The 15,297-nt window shown below is 33.6% G+C and overlaps 1 protein-coding gene across 1 annotated transcript in view; it reads right to left on the bottom strand.

Annotated features, from left to right (window-relative positions):
* Positions 1-15,297, bottom strand: part of CDH7 (cadherin 7) — a 110,571-nt gene that overhangs the window by 40,895 nt on the left and 54,379 nt on the right. The window contains exons 4-5 of the mRNA XM_058557278.1: positions 14,642-14,809; positions 11,969-12,156 (exon numbers count right to left, since the gene is read on the bottom strand). Coding sequence (XP_058413261.1) covers positions 11,969-12,156; positions 14,642-14,809 — 356 coding nt within the window. The remainder of the gene's footprint in view (positions 1-11,968; positions 12,157-14,641; positions 14,810-15,297) is intronic.

Genomic DNA, 15,297 nt, shown 5'->3' with positions numbered 1-15,297 from the left:
TATTAGGAATAAAATAAAGATATAAATATCAGGAATTATTATTTCCATTCTTTAGCTCCACAACTGTCCTCAGACTCCTATGAGTACTTCAACATTTTAACCTAGATATAATGAGCCTTCACTATTTGGGGGGAAAAAAAAAACAATTCAAGCAGGTATCATAGCATATCTTCATTTTGTAACATTTTTTTTTGAAAATTTAAGACCATCAACTAATTGCATATACATTTCACATTGTTAGTTGAATTTATCCACAGAGAAGTAGCACCATAAACTGCTAAATATATTTTCCATTAACAATACACCTTTATATAGTCCTCACTATGTGCAGGCTATTGTTCTAAGAGTTTTACAATATTAACTTATTAACTGCTCACACTCATTGATTCTCACAACAACCTATCAGATAATACAGGTTTTAACAGATCTTTTTTGACAAATCTGGAAACTGAGTCAAGGACAGGTGGAGTTTCTTTGCTCACAATCACACACAGATAGTGTGACTCCAGTGTCTTTGTTCCCACAGACTAAACAAAAAATCAGAATGAATTGGAAGTATGAATCAGATAACCTAAAACAAAAAGAGTAGTAGTTAATCTCAGGATGATGACAGAGGAAGAAGTAGGAGAATTCCTGTAAAACTGATGTAGAAAACAAGCAGTCCATGTTGGAGTGGTGAGATGCAAGAGAGAAAAATTGAGGGCTGTTATCACCAAAACGTCCACTGCCATCATATATTATTTTTCACTTGAGCACAGAATGCCGAGATCAGCCTACCCAGACTCTTATCCATACCCAGCTCATGAATGTTTTGCTTTCTCTTTTATGTTCTGCTGTCTGGGTCAGCTTTTCCACTCACAGAAATGTTCCACTTTGACTTCTGTGTTAATTTCCTCCTGCTGCGGTAAAAAACTACCACAAACTTAGTGGCTTAAAAAACATCAATTTATTCTCTTATAGTCTGGGAGGTCAGAAGTCTAAATCAAGGTGTTGGCGAGGCTGCATTCCTTCTGGAGGCTGTATTCCATTCCAGCTTCTAGAGGCCGTATGTATTGTTAGCTCATAGCCTCTTCTTGCATCTTTTACAAAGCCTCACTTCAACCTCTGCTTCTGTTACATCTCTTTCCTCTGACTCTGACTCTCCCTGCATACCTCTTATAAGGACCCTTGTGATTACACTGAGCCTAATGAGATAATACAAGATAATCTCCCCATCTCAAGCCCCCTAACTTAATCACATCTACAAAGCTCCTTTTGCCAATGTAAAGTAAAATATTCACAGGTTCCAGGAATTAGGATACCAATATCTTTGGGGGGAGGAGGACACTATACTGTGTACCCCAACCTCCTACTGTGAATTTAGGTTTTATAAGCAGAAAATAGAAAACAAGGCTTGCAAGTGATTATATTCCTGACCAGCATCTAAAACCTGATTCCCACTACAGCTCAGACCGATTTCCTTACTGTGCTGAAGTCTATATTTCCCAGCATGCACTACTGACTGTACCAAGTGACTTCCATGGAGGGTCCCATACATTTTCAGGGAAAGGGAATCCAGATTATGACCCAGAGATAGTTTAGTTTATGTTTTCCTGGGAACCTTTATCAAACAGTGGCAAATATTGATTGATCTTGATCCATACAATTACTTTGTGAGTAATGTTGATGCTGAGAGAAGACTAGAGTGGAAGTCAGCTGACCTAAGATTCAGTCTTTTTGCCATTTCATGTAAGTGTAACCTGAAGTTTTTTAGTTTCTCTGGAAAAGAGCTGAGACTCAAATCTTTTTTCTATTTTCCCAGAGTCCATAATATCTTATAGCTCCTCTCCTCTCATATATGTCTCCCCTATACTCCTTGAACCTGGGCTGGCCTGTCTTGCTTTGGTCAATATAATGCGGCAGAAGTGATGTTCAAGAGACCATGCAGCTTCTATTCTTGCCATTCTTAGAACAAACCCAGGTTAGCTACTGGATGATGAAAGGCACATTTCCAGCCCCCCTTGTTGTCCCAACAGACAGACAGCCACCTCCATAGAGGCAGAGCCCCCAAGCTGGCCAGTAGCTGACCACTGACACGTGTGTGAGCCCACCTAAGACCAGCAGGAAAATCACCCTTCTGAGCCCCACCTAACTGCTGACCCACAAAATCATAACCTAAAGAAATAATGTTGTTTTAAAGCACTAGGCTTTGGGGTGATTTGTTAAGTAGCAGTAGACAGCTGCTACAGCCATGGAGAGAAAGAGAGGAAGAGGTGATAACGTCAGTTTTTGACAGGTGGTGGCAGCATATTCAGGTAAAATGAACCAAAATAATCTTGAAATAACCAAATGAAATAGTAGGAGAGACGTCAGATCTAGACATGGGAATTTCTTTGAATTCCAGGCCCTTAACTCTTCTAATCATTTCCTTATTGGTTCTGTCCTGTCTTTACTATCTAACATAGATTCCAGGATCCATCAATTCCCTCCTCTATTGAGAATAAATGCAATTGCTTTTATTTATCTGAATATGAATTTTTCTTTACTTGATTTGTTAATCAGTTATTTTTAAATTCTCTTAAAATACCTTAATCCTGGAAGAATAAAACAATTTGCCTTCTTAGAATCTTTCTCTGCCCTGCTAACTTAAATTTTTCAGTTTCACCAAGTAATGTCTAAAGCATTCTTTCCCTCACTTTACATACATGCTTTATGGATGTTCTCAATTGTCCCTTTATTTTTAATTGCCATGAATTTGCTGATGACTCTGAATCCTAAGATTATATTCTAGACCTCTTCCTCAAGCCACAAACCCTTATTCATAAACTCCTAGACATATTCACCTGGATATCACAGGTACCTCAAATGTAACACATTCCAAACCATATCAATCATCTCCACACTCCCATTCTGAAGGAACAGCATCATTATTCATCTAATTACTCATACTAGAAACATCAGCTTTGTCCTTAAATTCTCTCTACAACTTTCCCTATACAATCACTAAATCGTCTCATCTATTTTTTAAATATCTCTTGGAATCCTACCCATTGAAACCAGTTTAGGAAACAACACAACATGGAAAAATACAGAAATAAGGAAAGTTGTACATTATTTGTGACTTGTACCAAGCAAAAAATAAAATTCATGATGGAATCACTGGAAAATGTCTTTGACATACACATATTCTGAAAACATTGCTCTGATAACTGTTGAAATCAAAGAAAACAGAAAATACTCCTAAGTGAACAGGGTCTTAGTCTCTTTGATCAAGTCTATAAAGTGTTGACATTTACATTACTATCAACTGTCTTCAAAAAGTGTTGATGTCTTATTTTCTTTATAAGACCCTAAATTAATCTCTAATCCTGTCTATTCAAACACAGGTAAGTTTATATCTTAATAAGCAGATAATAGCCCATATACATGCACACATGGGTATAATGATTAAAATGATGTTAGGATCTACTTGTATATACACAGTAAAAATAGGTTATTAAATAAATTGAAAAATATAACCTGAAATTCACAAGTTCACTAAATTAGAGTTACTGTATTAATCTTATCACATCCAGCCTTTAAAACTAAAATAATCCAAAATTTATGCCTTTTCAGTCAAATGAAAGAAATATCTTGGCTCCATTTTGAGAAATGCACATCCACAGCAGCAGGATTAATTGAATAAAATCTTTGAAAGAAAAATGTAATGAGAAGAAGAAAAATAAATTGGAAATGTTGTTGGTTTGATTTTCCTCCACCAGACATCAGCAGCATTTTATTAAATACTGAAATACATACTTGACTATGGGAATTAGCCTCTCATATTTGCAAGTAGTAGACAAAGGACACATTTCAATAACAAGATAGTAAACTCAAGAGCTTAGAAATCTGTGCAGCTGAGTTGAAGGTTGAAAGGACACTGCATATTCTAACTCTTCATCCCCCACAGCTAATGGAGGCTAGCCGCATTATCAATACCACCACAATAATGCTCTATTATTTGATGGTTTTGACTTCATTCAGCATTTTTTAGGGTATGAATATGAGGAGATTATCAAGATAGCACAGCAGAACTGGCCTGAAGAAGCTCAAATATACTATTTGACAGAGTGACAATGTGAGCCACCAAACAAGCCATTCATGTGCCAGAGACAGGATGTGTACTTATCCTTCATAGGAAATGCATTTTGAAAATGCTCATTTTTTACTGTACTGCAACTCTATAGTAATGCATTTTATGGAAGCAAAATTCTATATTTAATCCCAACTGAGGTCTTATATTGAAATCTGAAGATTATTATACGAAGGATTGCCATATCTCTAAAGAAAAATAAAAGACTAAAGTTCCTACATTGTGAATTACGATATGGAAATGTAAACAGAAAGCATTCTAGGTGGAAAGAAAGACATAGTTTTCACTCACACGGGATAATATTTATGTTTACACTTTCTGAATTTTGAACCCCTATGTAACTGGTTATAAAAGGTTATCATCAAATCATTCATAAATGGCCACAGAAATAGCTTGCACTTTGTTTAAGACTGTAGTTCTGTAACCATTTTTTTAATATTTAAACTATATAATCCTGTTTATTATTAATGTATAGAAAGTACAATTAAATTATGAAAATGCTTCTATGGCAACACAATCTTTAGCCTTGTGGATTCTGCATATTTGGTCATATTAATAAATATTTTTTACATAAGGCATTGGAGCAATAATAGCACAACTGAAGGTAATTTTTCACAATTCTGTACTTATTTTTCTTTTTCTCATATATCTTTTTAAAAAAGATAGTTTTTCTGTTCTTTTATCCCTGCTCCTAAGTTCACCCTGTGCAAAGTACAGCATATGTAAATATTTCAGAATATGATAATAATTTGCTCAAACTGGAATAAATCTCATTATAACCATGTTGGTGCATTGTTTATGAAAAAGCAATAAAGTTTTATTATACTATAGAGTACAGAGAAAATAAGTTCAGATGATTATCAAGCATGGTTCACAGGTACAAAATAACCTAATTCCAACAGAAATGACTCTATCTAAATGGACACTGGAATTCTATTATCCCAATGTAAAGTAATACTTAGGGACATTCAGAATCATCAAAACAAATACATTTATGTCTTTAGCAAAAAATCTTGTCAACATCCTAGCAGTGCCTGGTTGTAAATGTTTTCCTATAGTTAGGAAAGTCTGGAAAACCTATCAACAAATGGTTCATTTTTACGGACTTCCCATAGCATTCTATTGTTTATCTCAGTGAAAATTTAAAAATATTCTGTGAGCAATGGAAGAAGGCTTCATTTGTCTTCTTTCAGAATTTCTTGGTTTAAGTCAGAATGCTCTTGTGATTCAGATTCAGAAATCCATTCTGGATTTCACAGATGATTCCACTCTTCTATAATACAAAAAGAATTTATGAGACTCACATACTTTTTTGCAGACTCCACTCACTGTGAGGGGTCTCTCAAAATGTTCTACCTGGAACGGAATACAGACCCCAATTTTACTGAAATCTTGATAAGTAGAACCTTAAATCTAAATTCTGTCCTTGAGGGCCAAAGCAGTTGTTAGCTCTGACAGAGAGAATCAGAAAATCTTAAGGACAGACTTCCTTCATTCTGAGAAAACCATTCCAAAAGACTTGAGTTTAAAAACTGTAAGCAAAGACACTCTTCTGAAATAGAGAATTGAGATACGGTTGGCTTCAAGATGGAAAAGCACTTGGATTTGGGGGTCAAGACTGTGTTATGAGGCCAGCAGACTACACTGCTCTTAGATGGAGGATTTTAGGGGTGTGAACAAGAGGGATGGGTATTCCATACACACCTCCTAGTGGGTTGAAGCTGTGTGGTTGGATTGAAGGCCAGGAGTTCATACAACTGTTGTCATGATCTACAGTGAAGCTATTGATGTTTAACTCACTTTTGTAGCTCTCATTATTGAAAGCTCTCATTAATTCCAATCATTCTTCAATGAGTTCTTTTAGAAATTCTAAATATATAGCCTCATTCTTGATTATTTTATGGCTTCCTTTCAATTTGTTGTATCACTCTGTCTTATTCTCTTAGTAGAAGGTAGATTCTTTTCAGACTAGTTGGACAAATAAAAATGAAACTGTGTTGAGTTTTGAACAGCAATTTAAAAAAAAAGAATGGATTTAAGAATTGAGAAGCTAGAAGCAGGTCATGAGCTCAGAAGCTTTTAAAATAGTTTCAGAGTAAAGCAATGATAACCAACCTTAGCATAATGCCAAAGAGAATAGAAAAAAAAAAAATACAACCAAGAGCTATTATGGATCAATAAAGGGCAAGAAAAGAAACTAGAAATGACTTCAAGGCTTTAAACTTACTACTAAAAAAAAAAAAAGGTGTGCTATTTGAATACAACCAGGAAAGTGACAACATTTTAAATCAATATTGATACTGTGGGGATCAGAATTTGCCACCCCAAAATGTGTCTCTTTGGCTTATTTTTAAGAACAAAAGACTCCCCCCAACTGCCTAAATGAATTTAAAAGAGAAAGCCTGTTCCAGGAAGGAGCTATCGCCATAGATAACCGTCTGTGATAATTTTAACTAGATGTGGTGGACAGGGAGGAACCTAGCAAGGGCCATTTAATCAAAGTCCTCCCCATGTCCCATTGTCTTTGCAAGGCATGGCACACATTTGTTTACCAAACATTTGCTTTTCCATCTCCATGTGAATTGCCTTCCTCCCCTTTGAAGTCCCAAACCACTTCCCCCAACATCCTCCTTTGTCTTTAGCCGAAGATGGTATTTATGGTGGTGGCTTTGGCCATTTTGGTGAGTTACTCAGTTTTCCTGGGTTTCTCCCATGTATACATGTTATTAAATTTGTTTGATTTTCTCCTGTTATTCTGTCTCATGTCATCTTAATTCTTAGGCCAGCCAGAAGAACCTAGAGGGTAGAGGAATAGTTCTTCTGCCGCTATAATACTCATTACAATAGAGTCCTTTGAAAAGAAGTGAAATGCTTGAAATGAATTAGAATTATCACAGACAGTTCCAATAATAAAGCTTCAAAAGAAATTAGAAGATATAATTTTCTATTCCACAGTATATTTTATTGTAGCTGTACCTAAAATACCCTTTAATATTTATTATTTATAATCCATTCTTATTTGCAAATCATTGTACATGTATGTTCCTATTTACTAACAGCAGCCTTGTGAAGGAGGCATAAAGGCATGAAGGAGCCCCTTCACTTACATCGCCTCATCTGGTGCCAACAGCCCCTTCCACATTATATTCCAGTAAAATTGTCCTAGTTTTAATTCTCTAAACTTAACACGTTCTCTCTTATGGTGAATCTTTGCACAGGTGGTTATCTCTGTGAGAAAGTCTCCATTTCCCTGTCTACCTGGTGAACAGTGTTATTCATCCACAATTCTAGTGCTTCCTCAGGCCATGTTCAAATCTTTGAGGGATTAGGTGGGCCTGACCAGTTGGCTGGCAGATGGGGCCTGAGCTCTCTTGGACACTTCGACAGAGCCTTGGATATTTACTCAAATCCTTGTGGCCACAGCTAAGCCTATGAAAAAACCACAATGTTTATGGAACTGAGACAACTTCATTACATTTTTCTTAGACCAGCTCCCAATACTGAAGGGAAACATACACCCTTCCTTGAACAAGAAAAACAAATTGTTTATACAGACAATTTTACTTCCTCTGTTTACCTATTTGTTTTGAAGAAGGAAGAATGGGAGCAATTTTCCAGACTTGAAAGATGAGTTAGAGTAAGTGGGCCTGGGAGCAGAGCATGGGAGAGTCTTACAGGAGGAGGGAATGTTTGAAGAGCTAGAAGAAAGAAGTTTATGTTGCTTCCAGAAATTAACAATGGCTTAGTGTCTACTCTGAATCTATGAATGGAACTGAAGAATAGCGGGATATGTATCTCGACAAACACAAGTTTAAATAACTCTAGGGGTTCCATAGTTCTTTGATGTCATGTCAGGAGTTGGAATATGAGCCTGACATGAGGTTTTTAAACAGGACAAGCCCTGGATTAATGTAGGACCTTAGTACAGTGCTTAGACGTAGTTGCTGCACTTAAAATGTGAATTACATTTTTGAATAAATTAATAAAATAATTTCTTGAAAATGATAAAATTATGGAATAGTAGTTTTTCATCAAAAAACTATATTAATCTATAATACCATAAACAATTTTTCAAGTGACAAAACTTCAGTAATCACTAAGCTTAAACTGCAGAGTAAATATTTCCACTACTTTTAATCCACTCTGATAGAAACCACTTATTTATGTTTGTTTATTTCAATATTGGTGAGAAGTCAAAGTTGGATTGGTTAGATGCTGGAATATATTAGTTGGCAATGAAAAATTATAATTTTTAAAAATGAGTTTGAGGGTGGAGGGAGTTTTGGAAATAAAAATCAGACTGATATACATCAGGGAATTACTCCAATATCTATTATTTACCCAGAACTGTGAGGAGGAGGGTAAGAGGAAAGTGTGAAGCAACATTTGCTAACACTAAAGATTTTTAGTGTAAAGAAAACTGTGAAATTTTATTTCCACTTATTTCTATGTAGATATTATCTACATGTTATAAACTCCATAGGTTTGTTTAAATATTACCTTTTTGAAATAGCCAAGTTTCAGATATCCTGTCTTAATACACATGCATTCTATTATAATGAGTTAACAATCATTAAAATTTTTCAGAACTACACTGCTTAAGCTCATGTTATTTGTTACTATAGACTATTTTGCTTTCTGAATGCAATGGTTCTGCCTCAGTATGGTAAATACATCCTCCACATGAAGATAAAACTTCAATATCACATCAGTCTTCCACATTAGCAAAGTTAGAGCAAACTTAACAATCTGAGAAGTAATAAACCATTACTCATTTCTTAGTCTCAATTATTGTTCATATAAACAGAATATTTTACTAGACTCAAAATGATATATAAAATCAAGTTAGCACTCAACACCTGGGCTTTCAAGGGATTTCTTAAGAAGCCCTGTATTTAACCTAAATGTGTTTTTTTTGGACCTTGATAGCTGGATGGCCGACTCGCTTCTAAATTTGTAGTAGTTCACAATAAATAAGATTTGCTTTATTAAATTTTTTGCTGTTTTTTATGCCAAGGCAGTAAAATTGTGAAATTTTCCACCAACATTGTTTCTCAAGGTTCTCCTCTACATTGAGTGTGCTTAATTATTCCAAAATTATCATTGACATCACGTAAGAAAATAGACAGAGGAGGAGAAACAACAAAAATTAGAAAGTACTCATATATTATAAGCCACTGGAGAAAAGAAAATTTATTTTTACTTGCCAAGAATTTAAACTAAAAATAACACAATTTCAATCTCATGTTTAGCATAAGGAATTATTAAAACACTTAGCTAACGTCTCATACAATGACTGATTGATAAATATTTACCAATTATTGAGTATTTATTAGGTGCAAAACATCACTCAGGTGGCTGTGCATGGGTAGGAAATCTCCCGTATGAAAAATAAAAAATCCAATAATCTAAATGTTTAAAGCATTTGGAATATTTTTGAATCTTAATTCATTAGACAGGTGATGATGTCTTTTTTAATACCGGAGAGAGCTTCAACAACACATGAAATTTGAGCCCACTGACTGACATCTCTGTGACTTATTTCTGCATCTGCACAAGAGTTTTCGTCTACAACAATACTCAAAGTAGATTATAAAGTGCTTTTAATGAAATATATTTTGGTTTGGCCTTTTAATAATATTTTTATGAATCTAGTAACATTATAATTATAACAATAACTAACACATGTTATATATTTAAAAAATGGTAAAGATCAAGAAACAATTACTGTTAACATTTTCATGTTTTTCTTGCAATTTTTTATTCTATGTAAATGCAATTTTCATAAAATTTGAACCATAAGATTTGTAAAATTTTGAATACTGCTTTTTTACATAATATTTTATACAATCATTTCCCATATTACTTAATATGCTAAGTTAATGTCACCACAACATTTCAATGATGTACAAGATTCCATAATAAGGCAATATCATTAATTATTTAATCATTTCTTCTTTTGTTGGACATTTTATAATGTTTCCATATGTTTGCTGTACTAATAATAGCTTCATGAGATTGTTGAGAAAATCAAGTGAGATAAAGCTTTTAAATTGCTCAAAATAAACTCTAGAAGATATTGATGACTACCTATAACAGTAATAATAATCTTATTTTTATATCATTATGTTACAATTAATTTTCACCTTACAGTTCTGTCATGAATTTTATGCTTTGAGATTAAATGCGTCTTATCTAGATTTTTTATAGTTTTTAATAATTAATTCTCTGAAACTTCTAGAAATAATATTAAGGAATTGAGGATAAATTTTTTTCTATTACTGAGTCAAATATCTCCTATCAAATATGTATATATTTGTAAATATATATTTCTTCAATGATTTATTCTATCTCAATATAATATATAAAATATATGTATGTGTTCAATAAAAATAATTTTAGGGGCTAGCCCGGTGGTGTAGTGGTGGAGTTCGCGTGCTCTGCTTCGGCGGCCTGGGGTTCGCGGGTTCAGATCCTGGGCATGGACCTGCTCACCGCTTATCAAGCCATGCTGTGGCAGGCATCCCACATATAAAGTAGAGGAAGATGGGTACGACTGTTAGCCCAGGGCCAGTCTTCCTCAGCAAAAAGAGGAGGATTGGCAACAGATGTTAGCTCAGGGCTAATCTTCCTCACCAAGAAAATAATAATAATAATTATAATTTCAATATATATTTAAAAATTCTTGAATATGAGTAGATTGATTTCAGATGAATCTTTGAAATCTTTGAGCAGCATTGTACCTTACTGCACTTCTTTCATTCTAGACAACAAAAGAAAACATTTTACCAACAGTTGGCCTATCCTAGTTATTGAGACTTTTTTACACAGATTGTCAACAGCTGAGCTAAAACAGCAGCTGTCCACTGCAAATAATTGCAGAAATATTTTGCCCATTGGTCTGAAATCAAACATATGTTTTCCTATAACAACTAAAATATGACTTTCTTTATTGATGTGTGTTAATTGAGTAATGTTAACTACAGGAGTACACACCTGGATGTCAGACTGGCATAAAATCCCAGTATCTCAGGGGTTGGGATTTTCATATATACTTTAATTTTTAGTGTTTCAAATATTTGAGAAAATGGGACTATTTTCTGGACTGATTCCTTTTGACTTATTTTTTTTTAATTTAACATTTGTCAAAGATCATGTTTACACAGAGGAGAGAGAGAAAAGAGCTCACTTTCCTTATGTCTAATCAGTGTTGGGAGATAATTTAAATATATCATGGCAAATAGTCTTTAGTTTGGATTATAATGACTTTCTATCTCCTTTGCACTTATATTTAAGGGATTACGATAGGCTTCACAACATTCCATGCCCAGCTTGTATGAATTCTTCAAGCACTTCAATTAGTATACATTTTAAAAAGGAATAATTGGTAATGTAGCAAGTCTTCAACATTTTGGTTTATATTTCCAAGTTTGTTTATATTATTTTCATGTATGTGGAGTGCTTGTCTAGTCTGCTTACAAAAGCTTTTCGTTGATTTTAGGGTTTCATTACTGCAATAGTCAATGAAGAAGCATATTCAAGTCTCCAAGTAGGTCATTTAAAACAACACATTTGCCAGCGTGCCTTATCGTTACAGAGATATAGACAAGAGCTGTGTGTTTACTCAGAGAACAGAATTGAAGGGGTGTGATTACAAATGTCATTCAAGATTCCCTACGATTCTGACACCTAAAAATAAATGCATAGCTTTTCTTCCTAAAATTAAAATAACAGTGGTTCCTCATGGACCTTCAGTTTGTCTAATACATTCTTCCATCAAAGCAGATGGCTTCTCAGTAGAGTAATCTCTGTGATGTTACCTTCATAGAAAATAAAAATAAAGAAAGAAAATATTACCTTCTGTATAGTAATGATTCCTTCCTGTGTATCTTTGTCAACAGAAATCTTGAAAATCCCTAATCCATCACCATCCACAATTTTGTACTCCATTTCAGCATTAGCTCCTATATCTGCATCAGCAGCTTTAATTCTGGCCACAACTGAGGCCACTGGCAATGATTCTGGGACGTTATATTGGTAAGACCCTGTGAAATTCAAAACAAGGAATGAACAAAACCAAGCTAACCAACAAAAGGTTAACTATTAGGTTATTTTGCATCATCTTTGATTAATTTGTTTTATCTTTTATAAAGGCAATATGAGACAGATGACAAGTTTCATATAGCCTCGAGGAATTTCATGGGAATGATTAGATAATAATCAGTATGTGACAGCAGAAACAGATGATCTGAGGAAAGGCAAGAGAAGAATCACCATTCTGGTATTTCTAGTGGTAAGAAATATGCTACTTTTAATAACAAGAATAAAATTAAAATAATTATAAATATAATTAACATACAAGCATTGAATATAAACAATAATTAATTAATATATATATAAATATTAAAAATAAAAATTATATAGCTTAGGCTTCAAATGGGCAAATACAAGCCCTAAATAGTTCTGACTACTTAATGTTGGATTTACTTAGTAGAAACTTTTACTAAGAAAGTTTCAGAAAACTGGACAAGGAAGTTTATGAAAGCCAGTATTAGTCTTCTTTTAGGTCATAAATTTACTGAGGATGAGAATTATTTTTGTGGGTTGTATGTAGGACTGATCTGGGGTACAATGGTACAAGAATAGAGGCAGTATTATTTGAACAGGAGGAAAGAAAGCAAAAAAGGAAGAACAACTTTTTTAACTTTCCTTGGTAAAAACTCCTCTTCACTGTCTCTCAACTCAAAAAAAAAAAAAAAAACAGTTTGGGAAGCAGATGAAGTATATGAACCATCCCTTCAAAACTAGGAAATTCCCCAGAACATTCCGCTCCTTCACCATTTTTCTCTAATCATCTACTTTTTCTGCTTCCTCCACCCCGTTCCATCTCCTTTTGATTGTTAAATGTGGTACATTTTCATTTCCTTATGAAGAGAAAAGAAGGGATTATCTTTGAGAGGGATAGAGAAAGGAAAATGTATCCATATGAAGGAACTATATTTTAGGCTGAAAATTATTACCGTTTGCAATTTTCTAAATTTTGTGAATAGTTACTGATTTTTTTAAAAAACAATTACAATATGTACTTATCATTTTTGAGTAACCTCTTTCATACATCCAGAAGCATCCTCGGTAAAATCTAAAAATTTCAAGGTTAGAACAGTAACTAAATGGTAGAGAAAATTCCAGCAAAAATGAAAAACCTAATGACATATCCTTGGCTTCCCTCACTTTAATAAGTAGGAGATTATCTAATAAGCTAGAAAACCTTTGCTCTATTTTATCAAATCGTGACAATTGAAACCGCAAAAATTCTAATTATCAATTCTTATCACGCTAGGCTTAAAGAAAAGAGAAACAGTTGATTTTATCATGAGCCCAATATAATTCCATTATTATTTTTTGTTGTTTTTTTTTAAATTCTACAATCCACCTCTCCTCCCCCATTATAAGCCATCAAGAGCACACTTAAGGATAGGTTCACTTTTTTAAATGCTAAGCTTAGGGTAAGTTTTCTTTATTTTGCCTGGAGGTATTGAAATGACTGCTGTACAATAATAACATAAATATTAAAATATGTAAAATAAAAAAGAAACATATAAAGAACTAGTATCTGAAGGAAAACACAGTGACATTCATATTTGCAGAGAAAGTTTCCTTGTCGAAATCATTTGCTTCAAAGATCTGTTTGTAAGGGAACTTAGTTTCCCATTTCTATCAGACAAGTATTTTAGAGACACTGTCGTCTGTACAATTTCCTTATTTTCTTGAGCATTCTAAAAAATACCACAAACACTTACAAAAAAGAAAAAAAAAGCAACCAAAAGAGAATGAGGTGAAATGCTTTTTACAATCAGACATTTCTCCCTAAAGAAATTTTTTTTTCCTTTTTCTTGGTTAAGTCAAAAGCCACTTTGGTCAAAGAAACTAAATTGAGGGCATATGGTTTTCTAGTTCTTTGGATTGATTTCTTTTGAAACACTTGCGTGTTTGCACAAGAAAGATGCGGGAGAATGGCCAAAGGCATATCCAACACACATGAACTGGTTAAAATAAGTGTGGAATCAAAAATAAAGAAGTTCAGTATTCTTCTATTTTTACTTTAAAAATAAAGCAATGTTTTACAAAATATTTAAAATATTTCTAAAAAATAAAGCAATATTTTACCTTAAAAATAAAGCAAATAATTGGCAACAATCTTATAATCATAAAATGTATAAAAAATATGTCTTAGGATAAAAATATTAATACATAAACAAACTTAATTGTCCGGTATTCAAAATGTGAAGAAAGAAAAACCATAAAATACTTAAGATAGAAGTAATACAAAGATATGATTGCTTCTATTTGCTTTCAATACCCTTATAATTCCATATTTATGAATTAAAATCAAGCCACTGATAAAATAAAATTGTGAGAGAATGTAGTAAGATTTGTATGAGAAGTATTCGGAAAAATTCCTTTTTAAAGACATTTTCTAGATTGGCAAGAAAAGTAAGTGCACTTGCAACATTGAACAAAATAGCTTACTTCGAGGAAAGCGAGGCGGGTTATCGTTGACATCGGTTAGGGTCACGGTAACTGACGTGGTTCCTGAGAGTCCTCCGTTTTGACCAACCATATCCTTTGCCTGAATAACAAGCAAATACTGGTCTTTAGCCTCTCTATCCATGTTTGGAAGGGCGGTCTTGATGACTCCTGTAAAATTTCAAACCCCAGTAAAATGCATCATGAATCACTGCATTGATACTAATGAAGAACACTGACATAGGTAGCAAGTCGCTCTTTTGAGTTGTTGCCTTACTTGTTGTTGTTTTATTTATTTTTAATAATTTTAATTCATATTAAAGACCAAAGAAATATGACAATTATATACACTATTATGAAACACAAAATACTGTAATGTGAAAGAGCAGAGCTTCTCAATTTCGGATAGAGAGGATTATCTTTAGGTCTTGAGGAAATATGGTTGAAGAAATACCAACTTATAAATAAATAAAATGTACTGGTTAATTTTTAGTCATCTCTCATTTCTCCTTCCAATATCAGTATGTATAAGTGAGGTTTCATCCTTGCACATTAATTATGATGGAGAGAGGTCCATAACATCTCAACAAATCAGCAAAGAAAACACTGCAACCTCATCCTCTCATGGTTTTGCTTAGTGGCATTATTTTTGAAAGAAA

The sequence above is a fragment of the Diceros bicornis genome, chromosome 16 (assembly GCF_020826845.1).
Source record: "Diceros bicornis minor isolate mBicDic1 chromosome 16, mDicBic1.mat.cur, whole genome shotgun sequence".
Lineage (NCBI taxonomy): Eukaryota > Metazoa > Chordata > Mammalia > Perissodactyla > Rhinocerotidae > Diceros > Diceros bicornis.
This window is presented reverse-complemented; position numbering and strand designations above follow the sequence as displayed.